At 33.3% G+C, this 19834-nt stretch overlaps 1 protein-coding gene across 1 annotated transcript; it reads left to right on the top strand.

Moving 5' to 3' along the window:
* Positions 1-9469: 9469 nt before the first annotated feature.
* On the top strand, positions 9470-10102 carry LOC129903492 (secreted RxLR effector protein 161-like). Its single transcript, XM_055979060.1, has one exon. It carries the CDS (start codon positions 9470-9472, stop codon positions 10100-10102), a length of 633 nt encoding a protein of 210 aa, XP_055835035.1.
* Positions 10103-19834: the final 9732 nt, after the last annotated feature.

The following is a 19834-nucleotide window of genomic DNA, read 5'->3' as shown; positions in this document are numbered from 1 at the left end:
GGATTAGTTTCAAATATATATAATAAAATAATTACTTTACAATAAATATAGTTATTTTCAATTTACAAAAAAATAGTCAAATTAGGCCCAAGATAGGTAATGGGCTCATGACTACAAAGCTGAAATCGGCCCAAAGCATATCATGGGCTCTAGACTAAAAAGCCCAAATCAGTCCAAGGCAGACCATTTTTGCTTCATTTTCTTTTTTCTTTTGCAGCGTTATTTTTTTTAAAGAAAAAATCAGCTATTGTTTTTTGGTGCTTTTTTTTAAAAAAAAGTTATATTTTTTTTCCACTCAATTCATTTCATTTATCAATATTGTATAAATGGCGTATAAACATGTATATATAAAGTACAAACAACTATGTAATATATCGATATAGTATAAAAAGGACAGTCCGATGCACTAAAGCTCCCGCTATGCGCAGGGTCCGGGGAAGGGCCCGACCACAAGGGTCTATTGTACGCAGCCTTACCTTGCATTTCTGCCAGAGGCTGTTTCCAAGGCTTGAACTCGTGACCTCCTGGTCACATGACAACAACTTAACCAGTTACTCCAAGGCTCCCCTTCTGTATCGATATAGTATAAATAGTATATATACATGTATCAATATTGTATAAATGATGTATAAGCATATATATATATATATATATATATATATATATATATATATATAGTATAAATGATGTATAAATATGTATATAAGATGTATAAATAATTATGAAATGTATATGTAATATAATGTTATTGTATAAATGTGTATAATATCGATATTATATAAATAATTATGTAATATATCGATATTTATTTGACTATCATGCATTTCGTCTTAATAAAAAAATAAAAAAGATATAAATATTTATTTTTTCCACAAAAAAAGTGAAACAATTATAACAGAAAAAAATTAAAACAACAATTTTTTGTTCTTTAAATAGCACGGCAAAATATAATACTAATAATTTTTTAAAAAGTATGAAAGAAAATGGCCAAATGGTCAAAAAAAATATTGCAGCTGCCATTTGTAATAGCTGAGTGACCATTGGCCATTTTTCTCTTAAGATAAAAAGTCATGACCTTTTTGTTTTGTAAATAATTGTGCGAATGGCTGTGTGGTGTAATTTATCCTTATTTTAAAATAATTTTTTCTTAATTAATATAATTTATTTAGTTAATTTCGCTTATTAATGCTATTTTAGAATTATTGCCGTTTATGCCATAATTTTAACTTTAATAATTGTAATAGGCTTTTGCATTAATGATATTTGTACTTATCTATGTGCATTTGGTTCCCCCCTTTTTTTCCATCCTTTTTTCCTCTTCTTTCTCTTTCTCTTTCTATCTCTCTCTCTTTGTACGTCCCTTCCTCTTCCTATTTTTGTCCTTTATTTCTCTTTTTCTCTTCTTTAAAAATATTAATTAATCATTTAAATTTAAATCTAATTTAAACAGTATTAAATTATTTGAAATTCACATATAATACTTGTAATATATTTCTATTAAAAATATTTTAATTATATATTCACTGCATTATAATTATAATATATTGAATTCAAAATTTATTATAATTATTTTTTATATATTATTGTATTAAAAATATTTTAGTTATATATTTACTACGTACATTCCTCATCGATGAGACTCGTAGCGGAGTTAACGCTAAGCTGGAAGATTGGAGACGCACCTTGGAGTCTAAGGGGTTTAAGCTGAGTAGGACCAAGACAGAGTACCTAGAGTGCAGGTTCAGTGAGACACCTCAAGAGGTTGGCGCGGAAGTTAGGCTCGGGGACCAAGCCATCCAAAAGAGAAGTAGTTTTAAGTACCTTGGTTCTATCATGCAAGACAGCGGAGAGATCGACGAGGATGTCACACACCGTATTGGGGTAGGATGGATGAAATGGAGGCTCGCCTCCGGTGTGTTATGTGACAAGAAGGTGCCACCACAACTTAAGGGCAAGTTCTTCAAAGTGGTCGTTAGACCAGCTATGTTATATGGGGCGGAGTGTTGGCCAGTTAAGGTCTCCCACGTGCAAAAAATGAAGGTTGCCGAGATGAGAATGTTGAGATGGATGTGTGGGCATACCAGGAGTGACAAGATTAGAAATGAGGTTATTCGAGAAAAGGTAGGAGTGGCCTCGGTGGAAGACAAGATGCGGAAAACGCGACTGAGATGGTTTGGACATGTGAAGAGGAGAGTCCCAGATGCACCAGTGCGGAGATGTGAGAGGCTGGCCATGGATGGTTTCAGAAGAGGTAGGGGTAGGCTGAAGAAATATTGGGGAGAGGTGATCAGATAGGACATGACGCATTTACGACTTACCGAGGACATGACCCTGGATAGGAGGGTGTGGAGGGCACACATTAGGGTAGAAGGCTAGTACATAGTCTCGTTATTCTTCCCTATTCGTAGGCGCATTAGCACATTACAATTCCTTGTGCTCTCATTTCTGCTATTTCTGTTACTATTTATTACTTTCAGTACTTGTGATTACTCTATTTTATCTGTGATGCCTTCGTTATTTATTTTCCTATAGCGCTTTGAATTTTTTAATCTTATCTGACCCCCTTTTTATGTCTTTTATTGAGCCGAGGGTCTTTCGGAAACAGCCGTCCTACATTGGTAGGAGTCAGGTCTGCGTACACTCTACCCTCCCCAGACCCCACGATGTGGGATTTCACTGGGTTGTTGTTGTTGTTGTTGTTGTTGTTGTTGTATTTACTACGTACATTGAAATATATTTATAATATGTATAACATATTGAATTCAAAATGTATTACAATTCGAATTCAATATTATACATTATTATGAATTTGATTGTTGTTATTTCAACAAATGTAATACATTTCTAACAACATAAATTAATTTGAATAGTATTGTAATATTTGCAATTCACGCATAATACTTATAATACATTTATATTAAAATTGTTTAGTTATATATTCACCGCGAACATTGAAATATCCCTATATTATGTATAATATATTGAATTAAAAAATATTATAATTATTTTTAATTTGTTTTTTATTAACGGTGCTAAAATATATTATTGTATTAAAAATATTTAGTTATATCTTCACCACGTGTATTGAAACATGTCTATAATATAATATATTGAATTCAAAATCTTTTATAATTTTTTTTTTCTTTTATTAACAGAATATATTATTGTATTAAAAATATTTTAGTTATATATTCACCACGTGCATTGAAACATGTCTATAATAAGTATAATCTATTGAATTTTTAAAATATATTACCATTATCGTTTATATTTTTTTTATTGTGTTAAAAATGCATTATATATGTATTTATATTTAAAAAATTATGTAATTTTAAAAAAATAGTAAAATCATTATTTATATAATATTCAATTCAAAATTAAGTTTTAAACTAAAATAACTAATTATTATTTTAAAAGAGGAAGAACAAGAAAGCGAAAGAGAAAGAAAGAAAAAAGAGAGGGAGAGAGAGAGAGAGTGAGGAAGAAAGAGAAAGGAGAGAGAAAATGATTGGAAAAAAAGAAGAAGAAGAGAGAAACGAAAAGATTTATATATTATCTTTTGTTATTTTGAGTAATAAAATTGATGCTATTTTTTATAAGAGTATATCTTATGTCATAATTTGTAATTAATGTAATATAATATATTATTTATGTAATTTGGCCTATTTTGAACCCATTGTTAGCCAAATTTTAGGACAAAATTTCAGCCCATTCCCTATATCAATTTTACCGACCAAAAACACCCCAATTCTCTTATTCCCAACATGTACATTTAAGTAAATTGTACCTAAATTTCATAGTAATTCTTTTCAATTACATTTTATTCTTATTCTTTTACAAATTATTCAAACTTTTGGATACATCACATAGGTCTTGATATATCACTTATGTGATGTATTCGATCGAATGTGATGTATCCGACGTCGTGATATATCACTTACATGATGTATCCGATCGATACATCTCGTAAATTAATATATCCAACTTTTCTATATATCACATAAAGTGATGTATCTAACCGATACATCACGTACAGTGATGCAACAGAGAATGAAAAATGATGAAATTTTTTATAATTTTTTCAAATGGTAGAAATTTTTAAATAATATGATAAAACAAGTTGTTTATTTAGATAATTTTTCCCACATTTAAACTCAATTCCAATTCAATACAACTTTATACATATTAGCGAAAATAATTTATAAAATTCATATAATACAAGTTTTATTCATGAATAATATATTTATCACATACTTTAATACACTTATAATACATTGTGTCAATTTCTTATCAAACAAGTATATATATTTTAAAACACTTATAATACATTTATATTGCATGCATAATTCAATTTTAATACATGACATATATATCATAATATTATTATATATTGCTATAAATAATAATAAATAAAAAATATTACTAAAATCAGTAATTATTTATTAAAAATATTCTCTCGGTTAATTTTTTCAATTTTGAACCCCAACATAGGCCCAATTCCACCGACCCACAAAATCCATCTACTTATACTTACAACTACAACAACAGCACAATCGTCCCTTTTCCCCCGGAACCCACTATATACACACACTCGCATACACATATAAATACACTCGCACTCGCTTCTTTCTTCCTCAACAACTGAATCCAAACCAGACGACCCCAAATCCAGTACAACTGCGTCCCTCTCCCTTCGTCCTTTTGATATCCTTTGCTCAAGTATCGGAAGGTCCTCGCTTTTGTTTCGTTGGAATTTGTTGAAAAATTAGGGATATTCCTTATGGTTGGAAAATTTTCCCAAAACTTGTTCCTAGAAATTTTCGTCATCGTAGTCATTGTAAAAGGGGATGGTGGAAAATACGTCTTTCATCCACAGAAACACTGTTTTGAGATACGAAAGCACTCCCTCCAATAGTTTAGCTAAAGTTTATTTTAGGGATAAAAGTCTTGGAATTCTTAGATTCTCAAATTCGAAGATCCTTCCCGGCGAAGTTTCGTTCCTGCTGTGGAATAGCTCACTTCAGCTTGTTGTCCAGTCGCTACTCCTAAAAAGGTAATTTCTTTCCATTTAGTTTCTCCATGTTCTGCTTGTGTTTAGTTTCAACATTGTAGATTAGTTTCTCATAGTGTTAACCATATGCAATCTACCATGGTTAATAGTTTGTTAGATATGGTTAATAGTTTGTTAGAAGTTAGTTGAAGTTAGTTGAAGGTTGTTAGAGGTTAGTTGTAGGTTGATAGTGACTTGTAACTAACTAATCTAACTCTATAAATACAACTCACTCACACCACATGAAGAGGGAGTGCATATGCATAATGTGATCATTTTGGATAGCAATGTAATCTTCTCACTTCTCCTCTTCTTCTCTGCAACTTTCTCTGTTTTCTTTCTTCTGCTGCACCTGCAGCTTCACGCTTCTTCAACTTCCATTAGTTCTTCTCGTCTAACTCGTCTTGACTCATATAGTCGTCTAACAAGACTCCATCATCAAAGTTATCATGGTATCAGAGCGTTTGGTAAGTTTCTAGAACTGGAAACCGAGAAGTGCAAGTGCTCGTCTTGAAAGGAGTTTGAGTCGCAGTAAATTTTCAGCATTTCAGCATTCTCAATTTTCGAAGAAAGTTTAATGGTGAATCTAGATGAAGCTGGTGAAACTGCAACTGGAAGACGAGGTGCTGAGAATTTCAACTCAAACACAGCAGCATCTGAGCTGGTAATACCAAACATTGATCACAATCATCCTCTCTTCTTGCATCAAAATGATACTCCAGGTAGCTCATTAATTTCTCTTCAACTAGTTGGTTCAGAGAACTACGCGATCTGGAGTAGATCAATGAGAATTGGATTAATAGGCAAGAGTAAACTTGGATTCATTGATGGTAGATATCCTAAGTCTAAGTTTGGACCTGAGTTGTCTGATGCTTGGGAGAAGTGTAATGCTGTAATCCTCTCGTGGATTATGAATGCAGTTCGACCAGGATTGCTGGGAACTGTGGTGTATGGAGGAGATGCACACAAAGTCTGGTGTGATCTAAAGGAAAGATTTGACAAGATAAATGGAGCTCATGTGTATCAACTCCATAAAGAAATTCATGGTCTAAGTCAGGGAACCATGTCAATTTCAGATTACTATACAAAACTCAAAAGTTTGTGGAATGAATATGATTCAATTATGCCTTGTCCAGGTTGTTCGTGCCCTGAGTCTAAGAAGTTTCAAGATCACTATGAGTATCAAAGGTTACTAGAGTTCCTAATGGGACTAAATGAAACCTACTCTGCAGTTAGAGGACAAATTTTGATGCAGTCTCCAACTCCAACTCTTAACAAAGCCTTCTCCCTTGTCATGGATCATGAAAGTCAAAGGAACATAGCACACACTAACTATGAATCACCCCTGCCTAAACTGATGGAAAGTACTGCAATGTTTAGCTAAAAAGGGAGTGGTCATAGTTTTGGTAATGGGAACTCTGGTCATCAATCTGGTGGAGGTGGTGGTAATCCAATTAGAAGTCACTATGAAGCTCAGTTTAATTCTTAGAAACTACAAAAACCTATTATTACCTGTGAGGTGTGTGGCTACAGAGGTCACACTAAGGAGCAATGCTTCAAAGTCAAAGGATATCCAGTTGGCTGGAGATCCAAGAAGAAAACTGGTAGTTCTACACCTAGCTCTAGTTCCTTTGCTAATCAAGTTACAGTTGCTCAAAGTGCAGGCTTATCACACAATGAAGAGCCTAGTGCAGCATACAAGCCACCTGCAGCTTTCTTCACAAAAGAACAATATCAGCAAATAATGCAGCTACTAACTAAAGGCAGTGATACTGGTGGAGAGCATTCAGCCAAAGCAGCCACAACAGGTAGAGTTTTGTCAACTCTAGTGTCCAAATATGTAAATAAGGAGTGGATAGTTGACACAGGAGCCACTAACCATATGACATCTCAGCTGTCATCACTAGAAAATTATACCTCAGTGTCTAAGCCTAAAAGAAGGCATGTACTACTACCAACAGGAAATGTTGCATTAGTGTCTCATGTTGGCAGCACAAAAGTCTTTGGAGATCAAGTTATTGACAATGTTCTCTTTGTTCCTGAGTTCAAATGCAACCTCTTATCTGTGTCACAACTAACTAAGGAGCTTCAATGCATGGCCGCCTTCTTTCCTGATTTTTGTGTCTTTCAGGATCTCTACAGTGGACAGGTCAAGGGGATTGGTAGAGAAGATGAAGGACTCTACATCCTCAAGGAAGGCTTTCACCATACTGATTCTACTCAGAGGAGATGCAGTACCTCTACAGCTCAAGTGTCTTCTACTACTAGTGCTGTATATGGTAGTAGTTCTGAGTCAAGTACACTGTGGCATAGCAGGTTAGGACATGCTCCTATTGATGTAATAAGAAGGTCCCCTAGTCTCTCAGGAGTAGATATCTCTAACGGCTCACCTTGTACAGTGTGTCCATTAGCAAAACAAATAAAAATTCCTTTTCCTGTAAGCATTCACACTTCAAAGGCACTCTTTGACTTGGTGCATTGTGATATTTGGGGACCATATAGAGTATCTACTCATAATGGAATGAAATACTTTGTTACTGTAGTAGATGACTACTCCAGATTCACTTGGCTATTTCTTCTCACAGCTAAATCTGATACTATAGTTGTGATGAGACATTTTTTTGCTCAAATCCATAACCAGTTTTCAACTTGTGTTAAAGTACTTAGAACTGATAATGGGACTGAATTCATGAGCACAGCCTTTCAGTCCATGCTGTCAACTCTGGGAATCTGTCATCAAACCACATGTGTTTACACTCCTCAGCAAAATGGTGTAGTAGAAAGGAAGCACAGAACTATCTTAAACATGGCAAGAGCCTTGAGGTTCCAGGCATCAGTACCCTTGCAATTTTGGGGAGAATGTGTTACCACAGCTGTCTATATCCTTAATAGACTTCCATCTAAACTGTTATCTTATAAGTCTCCCTTTGAGATACTGTATCAACATCCTCCATCCCTCTCTCATATCAAAATTTTTGGTTGCTATGTTATGCTACTTGTCCAGCCATTACTGATAAGTTCTCTCCTAGAGCTATACCTGCTGTACTTATGGGATACTCCTTGTCTCAAAAGGGCTATATTCTGTATGATCTACATACTAAGTCCTTCTTTGTGAACAGGCATGTTGTGTTCAAAGAAGACATGTTCCCTTTTAAAGACTTTCAAACCTCATTCAATCCCATTTTTCCTGTATTAACTCTAGTACAACCTGATAATGATCTTCCACCTACTAGCCAGTCACCTGATGATCCTCCTCAGCTACCAATTACTCCTGAAATCCATTCTCCACTTCCATCTCCCACAGCAGCTCCTCCCAGAAGGTCCTCCAGATCAACCAAACCTCCTATCTGGCTTCAGGATTTTGTTACTAAGTCCAAAAGCCACTCTTGTCTATTTCCAGTTTCTGACTTTGTTAGCTACAAACATGTGTCTTCATCTTACAGCTACTGCATCAAGACATTCTCAGCTATCTCAGAGCCCTCTTCTTATCATGAAGCTGCTCTTGACCCTCAGTGGATCCATGCCATGCAACAGGAAATAGATGCCTTAATGGACAACAACACTTGGAGTCTGGTGGATCTCCCTCCTGGTAAGAAGCCTATTGGTTGTAGATGGATCTACAAAGTAAAATACAAATCTACAGGTGAAGTGGAGAGGTATAAGGCCAGGCTAGTTGCTAAGGGGTATAGCCAATAAGAGGGGCTTGATTATGGGGAAACTTTCAGCCCTGTGGCTAAAATGGTTACTGTGAGATCCATTATTGCACTTGCTGCTTCAAAGGGTTGGCTCATCCATCAGATGGATGTTCACAATGCCTTCCTTAATGGTGATTTGTTAGAAGATGTCTACATGACCATTCCTTCTGGGTTTGCTAGACAGGGGGAGAACACTAAAGTCTGCAAACTTCACAAGTCTCTATATGGCCTCAAACAAGCACCAAGGCAGTGGAACTTTAAGCTAACACAGTCTTTACTTCGGCTGGGATTCCATCAAAGTCACTATGATTACTCACTCTTCACTAGACATGATAAGCATGATATACTTATTGTGCTTGTATATGTAGATGATCTTTTGATCACTGGTAGTAACCAGGACATCATCAGAGACACCAGAAAAGACCTACAGAAGGAGTTCAAAATGAAGGATCTAGGAGAGCTCAAATTCTTCCTAGGGATTGAATGTGCCAGATCAAGCAAATGGATCCACATGTCTCAAAGGAAATATGCTCTTGAATTAATAGCTGAGTGTGGTCTAGGGGGAGATAAACCTGCAGCAACTCCCTTGGAACAGAATCAGAAGCTTACATCTGCACAATATGATGAGTATGTTGGAGGTACAGGTAATGAGGGACATGAAGATCACAAACTTCAGGATCCCAGCAGGTACTAATGACTGGTAGGAAGACTTCTATATCTGACCATGACTAGACCTGATTTAGCCTTCTCAGTTCAGGTTCTGAGTCAGTTCATGCACTGCCCCAAAGAGTCTCACATGAAAGCTGCATTGAGAGTGGTTAGGTACATAAAAGAAGCCCCTGGTCTTGGACTACTAATGCCTGCAGAAGACACCAACAAGCTTCTAGCCTACTGTGACTCAGATTGGGGAAGCTGCCTGGAAACAAGAAGATCTGTAACTGGCTATTTGGTCAAGCTTGGTGGAGCACTGATATCTTGGAAATCTAAGAAACAGGAGACTGTAGCCAGAAGCTCAGCTGAAGCTGAGTTTAGAAGCATGGCTCACTGTGCTGCTGAAGTTACATGGCTTGTAGGGCTGTTTGAAGAACTTGGCATACACATTGAGCTTCCTATAACCATGGTGTGTGACAGCAAAGCAGCTATTCAAATTGCTGCCAATCCTATATTCCATGAAAGAACCAAACACATAGACATTGATTGCCATTTTGTAAGAGAAAAGATCAACCAAGGTATGCTGAAAACAGAATTCACACATACCAAAGATCAACTAGCCGACTTGCTCACCAAGAGTCTTGGCAAGGGCCAACATCAACTGCTGGTGAAGGAACTTGGAGTCATGAACTTGTTCAAACCATGAGCTTGAGGGGGAGTGTTAACCATATGCAAGCTACCATGGTTAATAGTTTGTTAGATATGGTTAATAGTTTGTTAGAAGTTAGTTGAAGTTAGTTGAAGGTTGTTAGAGGTTAGTTGTAGGTTGATAGTGACTTGTAACTAACTAATCTAACTCTATAAATACAACTCACTCACACCACATGAAGAGGGAGTGCATATGCATAATGTGATCATTTTGGATAGCAATGTAATCTTCTCACTTCTCCTCTTCTTCTCTGCAACTTTCTCTGTTTTCTTTCTTCTGCTGCACCTGCAGCTTCACGCTTCTTCAACTTCCATTAGTTCTTCTCGTCTAACTCGTCTTGACTCATATAGTCGTCTAACAAGACTCCATCATCAAAGTTATCAGTTTTGTTTCAGTATGCTTGAGTATATATGGGATTAGGATTCTGATTCTTATTTTGGTTCGATCGTATAAAATTTTATGATTAGATTGTTGGTCGATACTCATTTTCGTTTAGATCGTTTTAATAGCTTGTTCGAGTTTTCCTCTCATATCCATCATGCTGCAAATTTCATTGAAAGTTTTGGTGTGTAGGCATGACAATTGTTTGATTTGTCTAATATTGACAACAAGTGTTTGAAATGACTTGGCTTTGGTCTAAAATTCCGTATTTGCAATCTGTTTGAAGCTTTCCTATCTTGTAGGAGTTAGTTAATCAGTTAATTAGGTGATTCAATATGAGTATGATGTGAGTTTTTCAATTGATTAAAATGTGTTTGTTTGAGTTGGATTCTTAAAAGAGGTTTCGATTCAGTAACCCATGTTTAAATCGGTGAGTTTTATCTCATTTTGGATGCTTGGAGTTTCATATTAAATTATGTTTGCTCTGTGATTACTTCTCATGTGTTATGGCAGTGGTTTTCTTGGCTTATCCTTAGTCTAATTAATATGGGGCTAAATCATATTTCATTCTAAGTGTTTGGTGTTAATTGTATGAAGTGCAGTGACCTGCTTTTTCTTTTTTCTTTAATTTGCATTATTAGTTACTAATCCTTATCACCATTTTCTTCGCATCAACTACATCCCTTGCCTCCTTTTGTCATTTCTTTCGTTGGGATGAAATCCAATATTCGTTGTGTTGAGTCTACCTCGCGAATTTGGAGCAGAAAAGGAAGCAGAGGCTGAAAATGGACCGTATACACTTGATATACGGTCTGATATACAAGAAAACAGGATTCTATACACTGATATACAGAGTATATACATCAGTGATACACACCAAAAATGGGCTGGAAAAGCCCAAATGCAGCAATTTGGCCCGAGCTGCTGGCCCAGGTGAACAGAACCAGACTTGGGCCCAATATTTATTTCCTTTTATTATATTTAATAACTCATCTAACTCCTAGTTGTTTATTGGAAAAATTACTAGGAAAAATATTTTTTAATAAATAATTACTGATTTTAGCGATATTTTTTATTTATTATCATTTATAGTGTTTTAAAATATATTATACTTGTTTGGTAAGAAATTGACACAATGTATTATAAGTGTATTAAAGTATGTGATAAATAAATTATCCATAAATAAAACTTGTATTATATGATTTTTATAAATTATTCTCGCTAATATGTATTAAAATTGTATTATAAGTATTCAGTGAAAAAAAATATTATTACTATAAATAGTAAATATTTTCTTAATGCAGTACATTTATGTAAATTGTCCTTGTTTATTTGACACTAATGTTTAGTTATGTTGGTTTACCTCAAACTCTTTTTCTCTTAATTAATTATTTCCTTAAATTTAACTCATGTTTAAATTATTTCAATTGTTCAAGTTATATCTTTTAAAAACACTTCAAATGTTTTTCTTTGCTTAATCACATTTTATGTAGTCTTGAAAATTTTGAAAATACTTCAATTATTTTTATTTTTTTCAATTGATTCAAAATATTTTTCCTTTACTTTAAAATATTTTCTAAGTTAGCTAAATGATTTAAATCGTTGGATAACCATGCGTTAGCGGCTACTTTGAGTACTAACACCTTCTCAAAGTGGAAATTTGAACCCTTACTATTTTTTCTCTCTAATTTTTGAGATTCAAAACTGTTAAAGTTTTTAAAATTAAGGTTTTTTAAATTTTCTTAAAAATTAAGTGGTGATTCTTTTTAAATTATTTTTTTTAAAAGTTAAAATCAATTTTAAACCGTCTTTTTTAATGAAATATAACATTCAAAGCCCACGTAATTAGGGCCCGGGGGATTCAACTAGGTTTAATTTTAGATATACGGGATTATAGTTGGACTTGTCAAAACTAAAAAGAAAGGAAAATTTTCAGATTTGGCTAACCTTTTAGGGCCCGGGGATTCAACTAGGTTTAACTTTAGATATACGGGATTATAGTTGGGCTTGTCAAAACTAAAAAGAAAGGAAAATTTTCAGATATGGCTAACCTTTTAAGCATAATTACTCCATATGGGTATAGTTTCCCTAATTACTTATAATGACAAACATAAATTTGCCATTATACAAACACTATAGCAAATTATACAAACGCTATACCGACGAATTATTTGTATGTCGAAATATGCAAACACTGGTATACATATGTATTTGTATATCTGGCAAGCGAGATTGAGAAAGAGAAGGAGAGAGGAGAGCGAGATCGAGAGAGGGAGGAGAAAGGCGAGCGAGAGGTGAATTGTATACGTATAACTGTCGAATTGTATATGTGTTTTTGTCAAAAAATTGTATATATGTAACAGGTATACATATGTATTTGTATATCTGGCAAGTGAGATTGAGAGAGAGGAGGAGAGAGGCGAGCGAGATCGATAGAGGGAGGAGAGAGGAGAGAGACGAATTGTATATGTATATTAGTCTAATTGTATATGTATATTTGTCAGAAAAATTTTATAATGATAACTGATATACATATATATATTTGTATATCTGGGCAAGCGAGATTTGTCATACCACTTAAATAGATAGCTATGTTTGCCGCGAGCCATAATTATTTTTAAAATATACCATAAATGCGTAATATAGTAGTAACGTTTGTCATACCGCATAATTTACCCCCCCCCCCCCCCAAAAAAAAAAGTCTAGATAATTTAGCATATTCTTTGCACAACCAAATTCTAGACATTTTTGTCAGAAATTTGGCGCGACAATTATTGTGAAACTGAAATTTGAATTATCAAGTCTAACTTTAAATCCCGAATAATGTAAATCGCGATAAGTTTCACTATACTGTTTCCTTGAATAGCATGCTAGACCACAATATAAATGCAACCTATGTATTGACCCCTTTGATCTTCTGTTTTTGCCATGTCCACTTGGTATTGTTGTGTGGTGAATTCATACCCACAACAAAGTGAATAAATGTACTATTGTTTATGGGATTGGAATAATATTGAAACATTAATTTCTTATAAATAAAAATAACAACATACATGATATCGGAAGTATTCTCACAACATGAGGTCTGAAGAGGATAGAGTTTATGGGATTGGAATAATATTGAAACATTAATTTCTTATAAATAAAAATAACAACATACATGATACCCGACGTATTCTCACAACATGAGGTCTGAAGAGGATAGAGTGTATACAAATCTTACCTCTAACTCAGATGTGAGGTTGAGAGACTGTTTTCAATAGACTCTCGACTTAAGACAAAGATAGATTAGAAAAAGACGTAATGAAAGTACAAGAAATAATAGATAGTAACCAAACAATAGATATTAGCAGAGCAATCCTACAACCAAACAAGATTATAATCGAACTACATAGAAAAACAGATATCAATAAAACCGAAGAACAAAAAACTACAATCATAGCACTATGACTACTAGTAAAAGCACTAAGACAATGCACCCCCACCTACTAGAATAGAAGCATTCTTACCTACTAACCTTCTATCATAATTCGCATCTTCCACATCTTTTTATCTAAGATCAAATGAGCTAATATCACAAACTACAAATAGACTAATAATTTGTTGTTTTTTTTTAAAAAAATATTTAATTTTTAACTAGTGTAGGTAAACATCAGACAAAACAAGCTAGAAATTTAAGTCAAAATTGTAAGCAATGACCAAGTAATAGATAAATAAAGTGCAAAATACATGAAATTGGCAGGTGATGGCCTTTGTTAACATCACAAAAATCTCAAGAAATACAAACAGAAATCTTAAAAAGGGGAAAAACAAACACATCAAGAAATATATGGATTTAAAATTAGATTAAAGAATAAGAGATCTTAATTCTGAATCTGGCAAGTTGTACACAACATGACACTTTTGTTGTTTCCCTTTTAAATAACTCAAATCAAGAATTAATTAAAAAACTTCAGAGAATAATTATGAACCTAACTCTCATCTCATCCAAAGATTATATAAAGATATATTTATCTTTGTCAATTAGTTAATGGACACATTTGTATGAGAATCTCTCCTGTCGGTTGGGTATATATTGATAATGAATTCCATGCTAATGCATGAATTAATTGTTAGGAAAGTTACAGATATATATCATTGGGACAACTAATTTACCGATATGAATATATATATGTAAAAAGAAATTGTATATATGTTATTTATAGATTTGTATAAGATATGTATATTTAGTATATAAAATACATACTCCTTATTTATATATTTTGTATATATTTTATGGATTAGATAAACGAATGGTTACGATCCTTAATTATTCCTTCAATTTCATTTTCTTGTTTGATACTCAGTACTATCCCCCAAACCATTGCCAATAAGCTTATTTGTACTCCAGAAGTTTATATAAAGTTGTTTCAAATTAATTGAACACACACCATAGTCACGAATCTTTGACTCTAATTGGAATTAGAAATTTGTTAATTGGTAATATTCTTCAAATAACCCAAGTTGGATAGGATAGAAATAATTGTAGAAGAATAAATTTATATCGTCAATCAAATATAATATAAATTTTCATTAACATAATTTTGAGACATTTCATCTTATTTTGCGTATCAAATGAACTCTTTTTAGTGCCTTTTAGGTATTATCACAACTTTAAGTCACATCATTGCTTACTCTCATGTCCCTCTTTATAATTTCTTTCTGTTTCCTTCTAATCTAATAATTAATAAAAGAACAGACCTACCGTGTTTCTTTTTCATTAGCATATCATAACGTAAAACACAGGAACTGGAAATGACGTCTTTTGGAACTATGCAAACCACCCACCCTTCTTATTATCATAATTATAAGCAACCTTTACTGGTTATTGATTTTAACAATTAGATTTTCAAATTCATAATCTTAATTAAATAACTCATATTCCTTTACTTTCAATATATTTATATTACTTCTCTTTTCACTCTATTTTTTAAAATGTCACTTTTATAATTTAGATTTTTTTTTAATTAATCTATGTTCGTTTATTATACTTATTTCTTTTGAGTCAAAAGTCTATCAGAAATTACTTCTTTACGCCGCAAAGGTAGAGGTGAGTTCTTCGTACATCCTATCTTCCTTAGATCCTACTTGTGGATTATACTGATATTTTCTTCTTCCTTTTCTTGTTGATTCATTAATTTCAATATCTCACATGACATATTTAAGAAACGAAGATTCAAAGAACTAATAAGTCATATGACAAATTATACACATGCATCTTTAATTAATCTAAAACTATAAGATTTGAAAATAATTTCCTTTCTTAAATTTTTGTATTCAGTCAAACTAAATCGTATAAAATGAAATATAAGGATGACTATTATTTTCTTGAGGAGAATTACTTCTTTTTTTAAAAAACAAATTCTTGAATATAGTAATTGCATGAACTCATGGACCTTAAGGTAATGACATTTTTTTGCATTGTTTATAGAAGTATGTGTTTGTGGGAAACACGAGAAAAGAATCTTGTAGCTAGCTGGTCCCACTTACTCTTTCTCTCATTGTGCAGTGTTCAATCAATTACCTATAATTGTTTTGATAGGCTGCATGGTCTTCTCCTCCTGACGTGCAATTTTTCTCTTATTTATTTTACCTTAAAATTTAATTTAAACCATTTTATAATGATTTTTAAGATGGAAAAAGGGGGGAGGGATTGAAGGTAAATTAATGAAATGTAAAGAAAATGAAGAGGTGTGAATATAAATTAAAGACTCGGTCTTTGGATTCTTTGAACTTGAAATTTAACTGAAACAACAAAACAAATCTACCATTGAGGTTTCAAATCTAAATTTGCCTTTTGCTTCTTGGAAAAAGAAAAAACTTACTACTAAAATTGCAGCTTTTCTCACATCAAATCCTCATGAAAGTCAATTTGTTACGCTAAGTATAAAATAATTGAATAAAACATAGAAGCAGAAATGCAGAATATAGACAAATAAAATTTTGTTTGTGTGCGAGGGAGTTAGGTCCGGTATCAAAGTCATAATTCCAATGTTAATTGGGACCCCAAATAGATTGTTTACGTATTTAATATCAGATCGTTTCTAAGCATGTATGGGGTGGTCATGAATATAATCTCACGTCGGAGATAACGGATGGATTCTATGGATTCTTAATATGATTTTAGTAATTATTATCCTTTATTTTTGAGTTAGCGTCAAGATATATTTATTTATATGATATTAGAGCAGCCTTGGACGTGAATGGATTTGAAGAGTCTCATATCGGCCCTTTAATATGAATCCAATAATTCTCACCATTAAAATTAACTTTTTAGATTGAGTTACATCAATGACATATGCTTATACTTGAAGGGTTTGGAGAATTCATCCAGGGACCTTTTCATAATTTGAAATAGTTTTTCTTTTCCTCAGTTTTAGCAATTTGATAATTCAGTTGGGTTTTGTTTTGATAATTATATTTGTTATGTATAATAATTTAATTTACATAATTATAGTTATAAATATTTGAATTTGTATATGCAGATATAAAATAGTTTAACTATCTATCTATCTATCTATCTATCTATCTATATATATATATATATATATATATATATATATATATATATTGAAAAATATGTTATTTTAGAGGACCACCTTGAGAAGGCCCCAAAAAATATTGGGTGTTTGTCCCGATTTTATTAGTATAATTGGGTTTTCCTTTTTCTAAAAGAAAAAACACAAAATTTTCATAAATTTGGCTAGTCCTTTCTATAAATAGAGACTCATTCCTTCTAACATGATAACATTCACAATGTATTCCTAACGGGATTTGAGAGTTTTGCGTGGGGGGAGAAACTGTAAGACACAAATAATACATTATCACTTGTGTGAACCTCTTTTTCTTACAAGTGAAGTATGAGGTTATTTCTCTCGATATTTTGTATTTTCATATTTATAGTGGATTCCTCATCTTCTATTGTGGATGCAGGTCGATTGACCGAACAACGTTAAATATTTGTGTCTCTTTTGGTATATTTCTCATTTGTCTTCTTACTCGTGGTCTTTTGAAGTTTGCTTTGCTAGCTTCCGTATGACACCTAATTATTTCGGTCCTAACAAAAAAGTCCAAATCAAACCCAAATAATTATTACTAAAATGAAAAAATTAAAATAAAACAGAATATATTTTGGTTCTACTTTAATATTTTTTTAAAAAAATTAAAAAATCAAACCAAAATTTAGTGGAATAAAAAAAATTAGGGATTTCTTAGATTTATATTTTTGCATTACTTAAGCATCCTTATCCCTAAGAAGAATTTGAGCCCACCAAAATCTTTCAACTTAAAATATTTCTGTAGGTCTTGTTTAGTTCCAGCTATGAGAGTTGTATTGCTATCTGTGACAAGCAAATCATCTACATAGACTAATACAATAAGTATATCAAAGTCAACTTGTTTAGTGAATAGTGAGTGATCATGATGACTTTGAACAAATCTCAACTTGACCAAGGACTCAATTAGCTTTAGGTTCCGCTGCCTAGGAGATTGTTTAAGACCATACAAAGATATATGGAGTTTGCAGATCTGAGTTCTATTTTCCCCCTGTCTAGCAAATTCATCAGGGATAGACATGTACACTTATTCTAAGAGATCTCCATTAAGAAAGGCATTGTGAACATTCATTTGGTGAATAACCCACCCTTTGGAGGAAGCAAGAGCCATAATTGTCCTTACAGTGACCATGTGAGCAACAAGACTAAATGTTTCACTATAATCTAGACCTTCAATCTCGCCACCTTACCTGTAGACTTATACTTCACCTTGTACACCCACTTATAGCCAATAAGATTCTTACCAGGGGTAGATCAACCAAGGACCATGTATTGTTATCTTCTAATGCAGCAATCTCCAGTTGCATATCTTGAGCCCACTGAGGATCTGAAGGTGCAGCCTTATATGATGTAGGTTCAGTGGTAGATGTGTAGGCCACAAGACAAGGTTCATAAGATGGCGAGAGATGATCATAGGACAAATGATAAGACATAGAAAATTAATAGGAATTGGATTTAGGATGAATAACAAAGTCTTGAAGCTAAGAAGGAGGTTTAGTAGCACTAGATGATTTCTTAATAGGGATAGAAGCAGTGGGTGAAGGTATAGTAGAAGGCACAGGGGATGAATTAGTAGTATGAATAGGAGCAAGACTATGTGACAAAGAAGGAGAAGTAGAATGGGACATTGGAGATGAATCTAGGAAATCAGATGAAGGGTTAGAAATATGAAGGGGAGAGGCAGGATCAGGTATTACTAGTGTGAGAACAGGAAAGATAGGATAAGATGACATTTGCATGTCTCTGAAAGGGAAAATATTTTCATTGAACACAATATGTTTGTTAACAAACTTTGACTTAAAATAAAGATCATATAGAAGTTAACCTTTTTTAGTGGAAGAATAACCCATCATGACAACAGGAATAGCTCTAGGAGAAAATTTGTGTTGAATCTTTAGACAGGTAGCATAGCATAAACAACCAAAGACTCTAACATGAGATAAGATAAGAAAATGTAAATAAAGCATCTTAAAGGCATACTTATAGTGAAAGACATAAGAGGGGATTCTATTAAGTATATAAACTGCAGCTAAAACATATTCTCCCCAAAATGTCAAAGGGATAGAAGCTTGGAACCTGAGAGCCCTTACCATATCTAATATAGTCATGTATGTTCTTTCAGCAATCCCATTCTGTTGGGGAGTGTATACACAAGTGCTTTGGTGAAGTATACCAAAAGTAGATAGCAGTGATTGAAAGGCATTGCTAAAGAACTCACTACCATTGTCAGTCCTTAGTGTCTTAACAGTAGTAGAGAATGAATTCTTTACTTGTATAAAGAAGTGTCACAGAACTACTATGATATCTGATTTAGATGCTACAAGAAACACCCAAGTAAATCTAGAATAGTCATCAACAATAGTCAACTAGTATTTCATTCCATTATGAGAAGGTATCCTGTAGGGACCCAGATGTCATATTGAACTAGCTTAAACACAGTATGTAAAGCATAAGAACTTACAGGAAAAGAAAGTTTAGTCTGTTCAGCAAGTTGACAAATAGTTTAAGGAGATTGTACTACATTATCTACAACCTCAATACTTGATGACTTCTTTATTATATCAACTGGAACATGACCTAGTCTTTGATGCCAAAGTGAGAGAGAATTAGATTTGCTATTTGAAGGAGAGCTGCAACTATTTGCTGTATGAGTAGAAGATAAGTTGGTGACACCATCTTGAAGAATATAGAGGCCCTAATCTTCTTTACCAATACCCTTAGCCTGACCATTGAAGAGATTCTGAAAAATGCAGAA

This window comes from Solanum dulcamara, chromosome 9 (assembly GCF_947179165.1).
Source record: "Solanum dulcamara chromosome 9, daSolDulc1.2, whole genome shotgun sequence".
NCBI lineage: Eukaryota > Viridiplantae > Streptophyta > Magnoliopsida > Solanales > Solanaceae > Solanum > Solanum dulcamara.
Note: the sequence above shows the minus strand (reverse complement) of the source record. Positions and strands in the feature narration are given on the sequence as shown.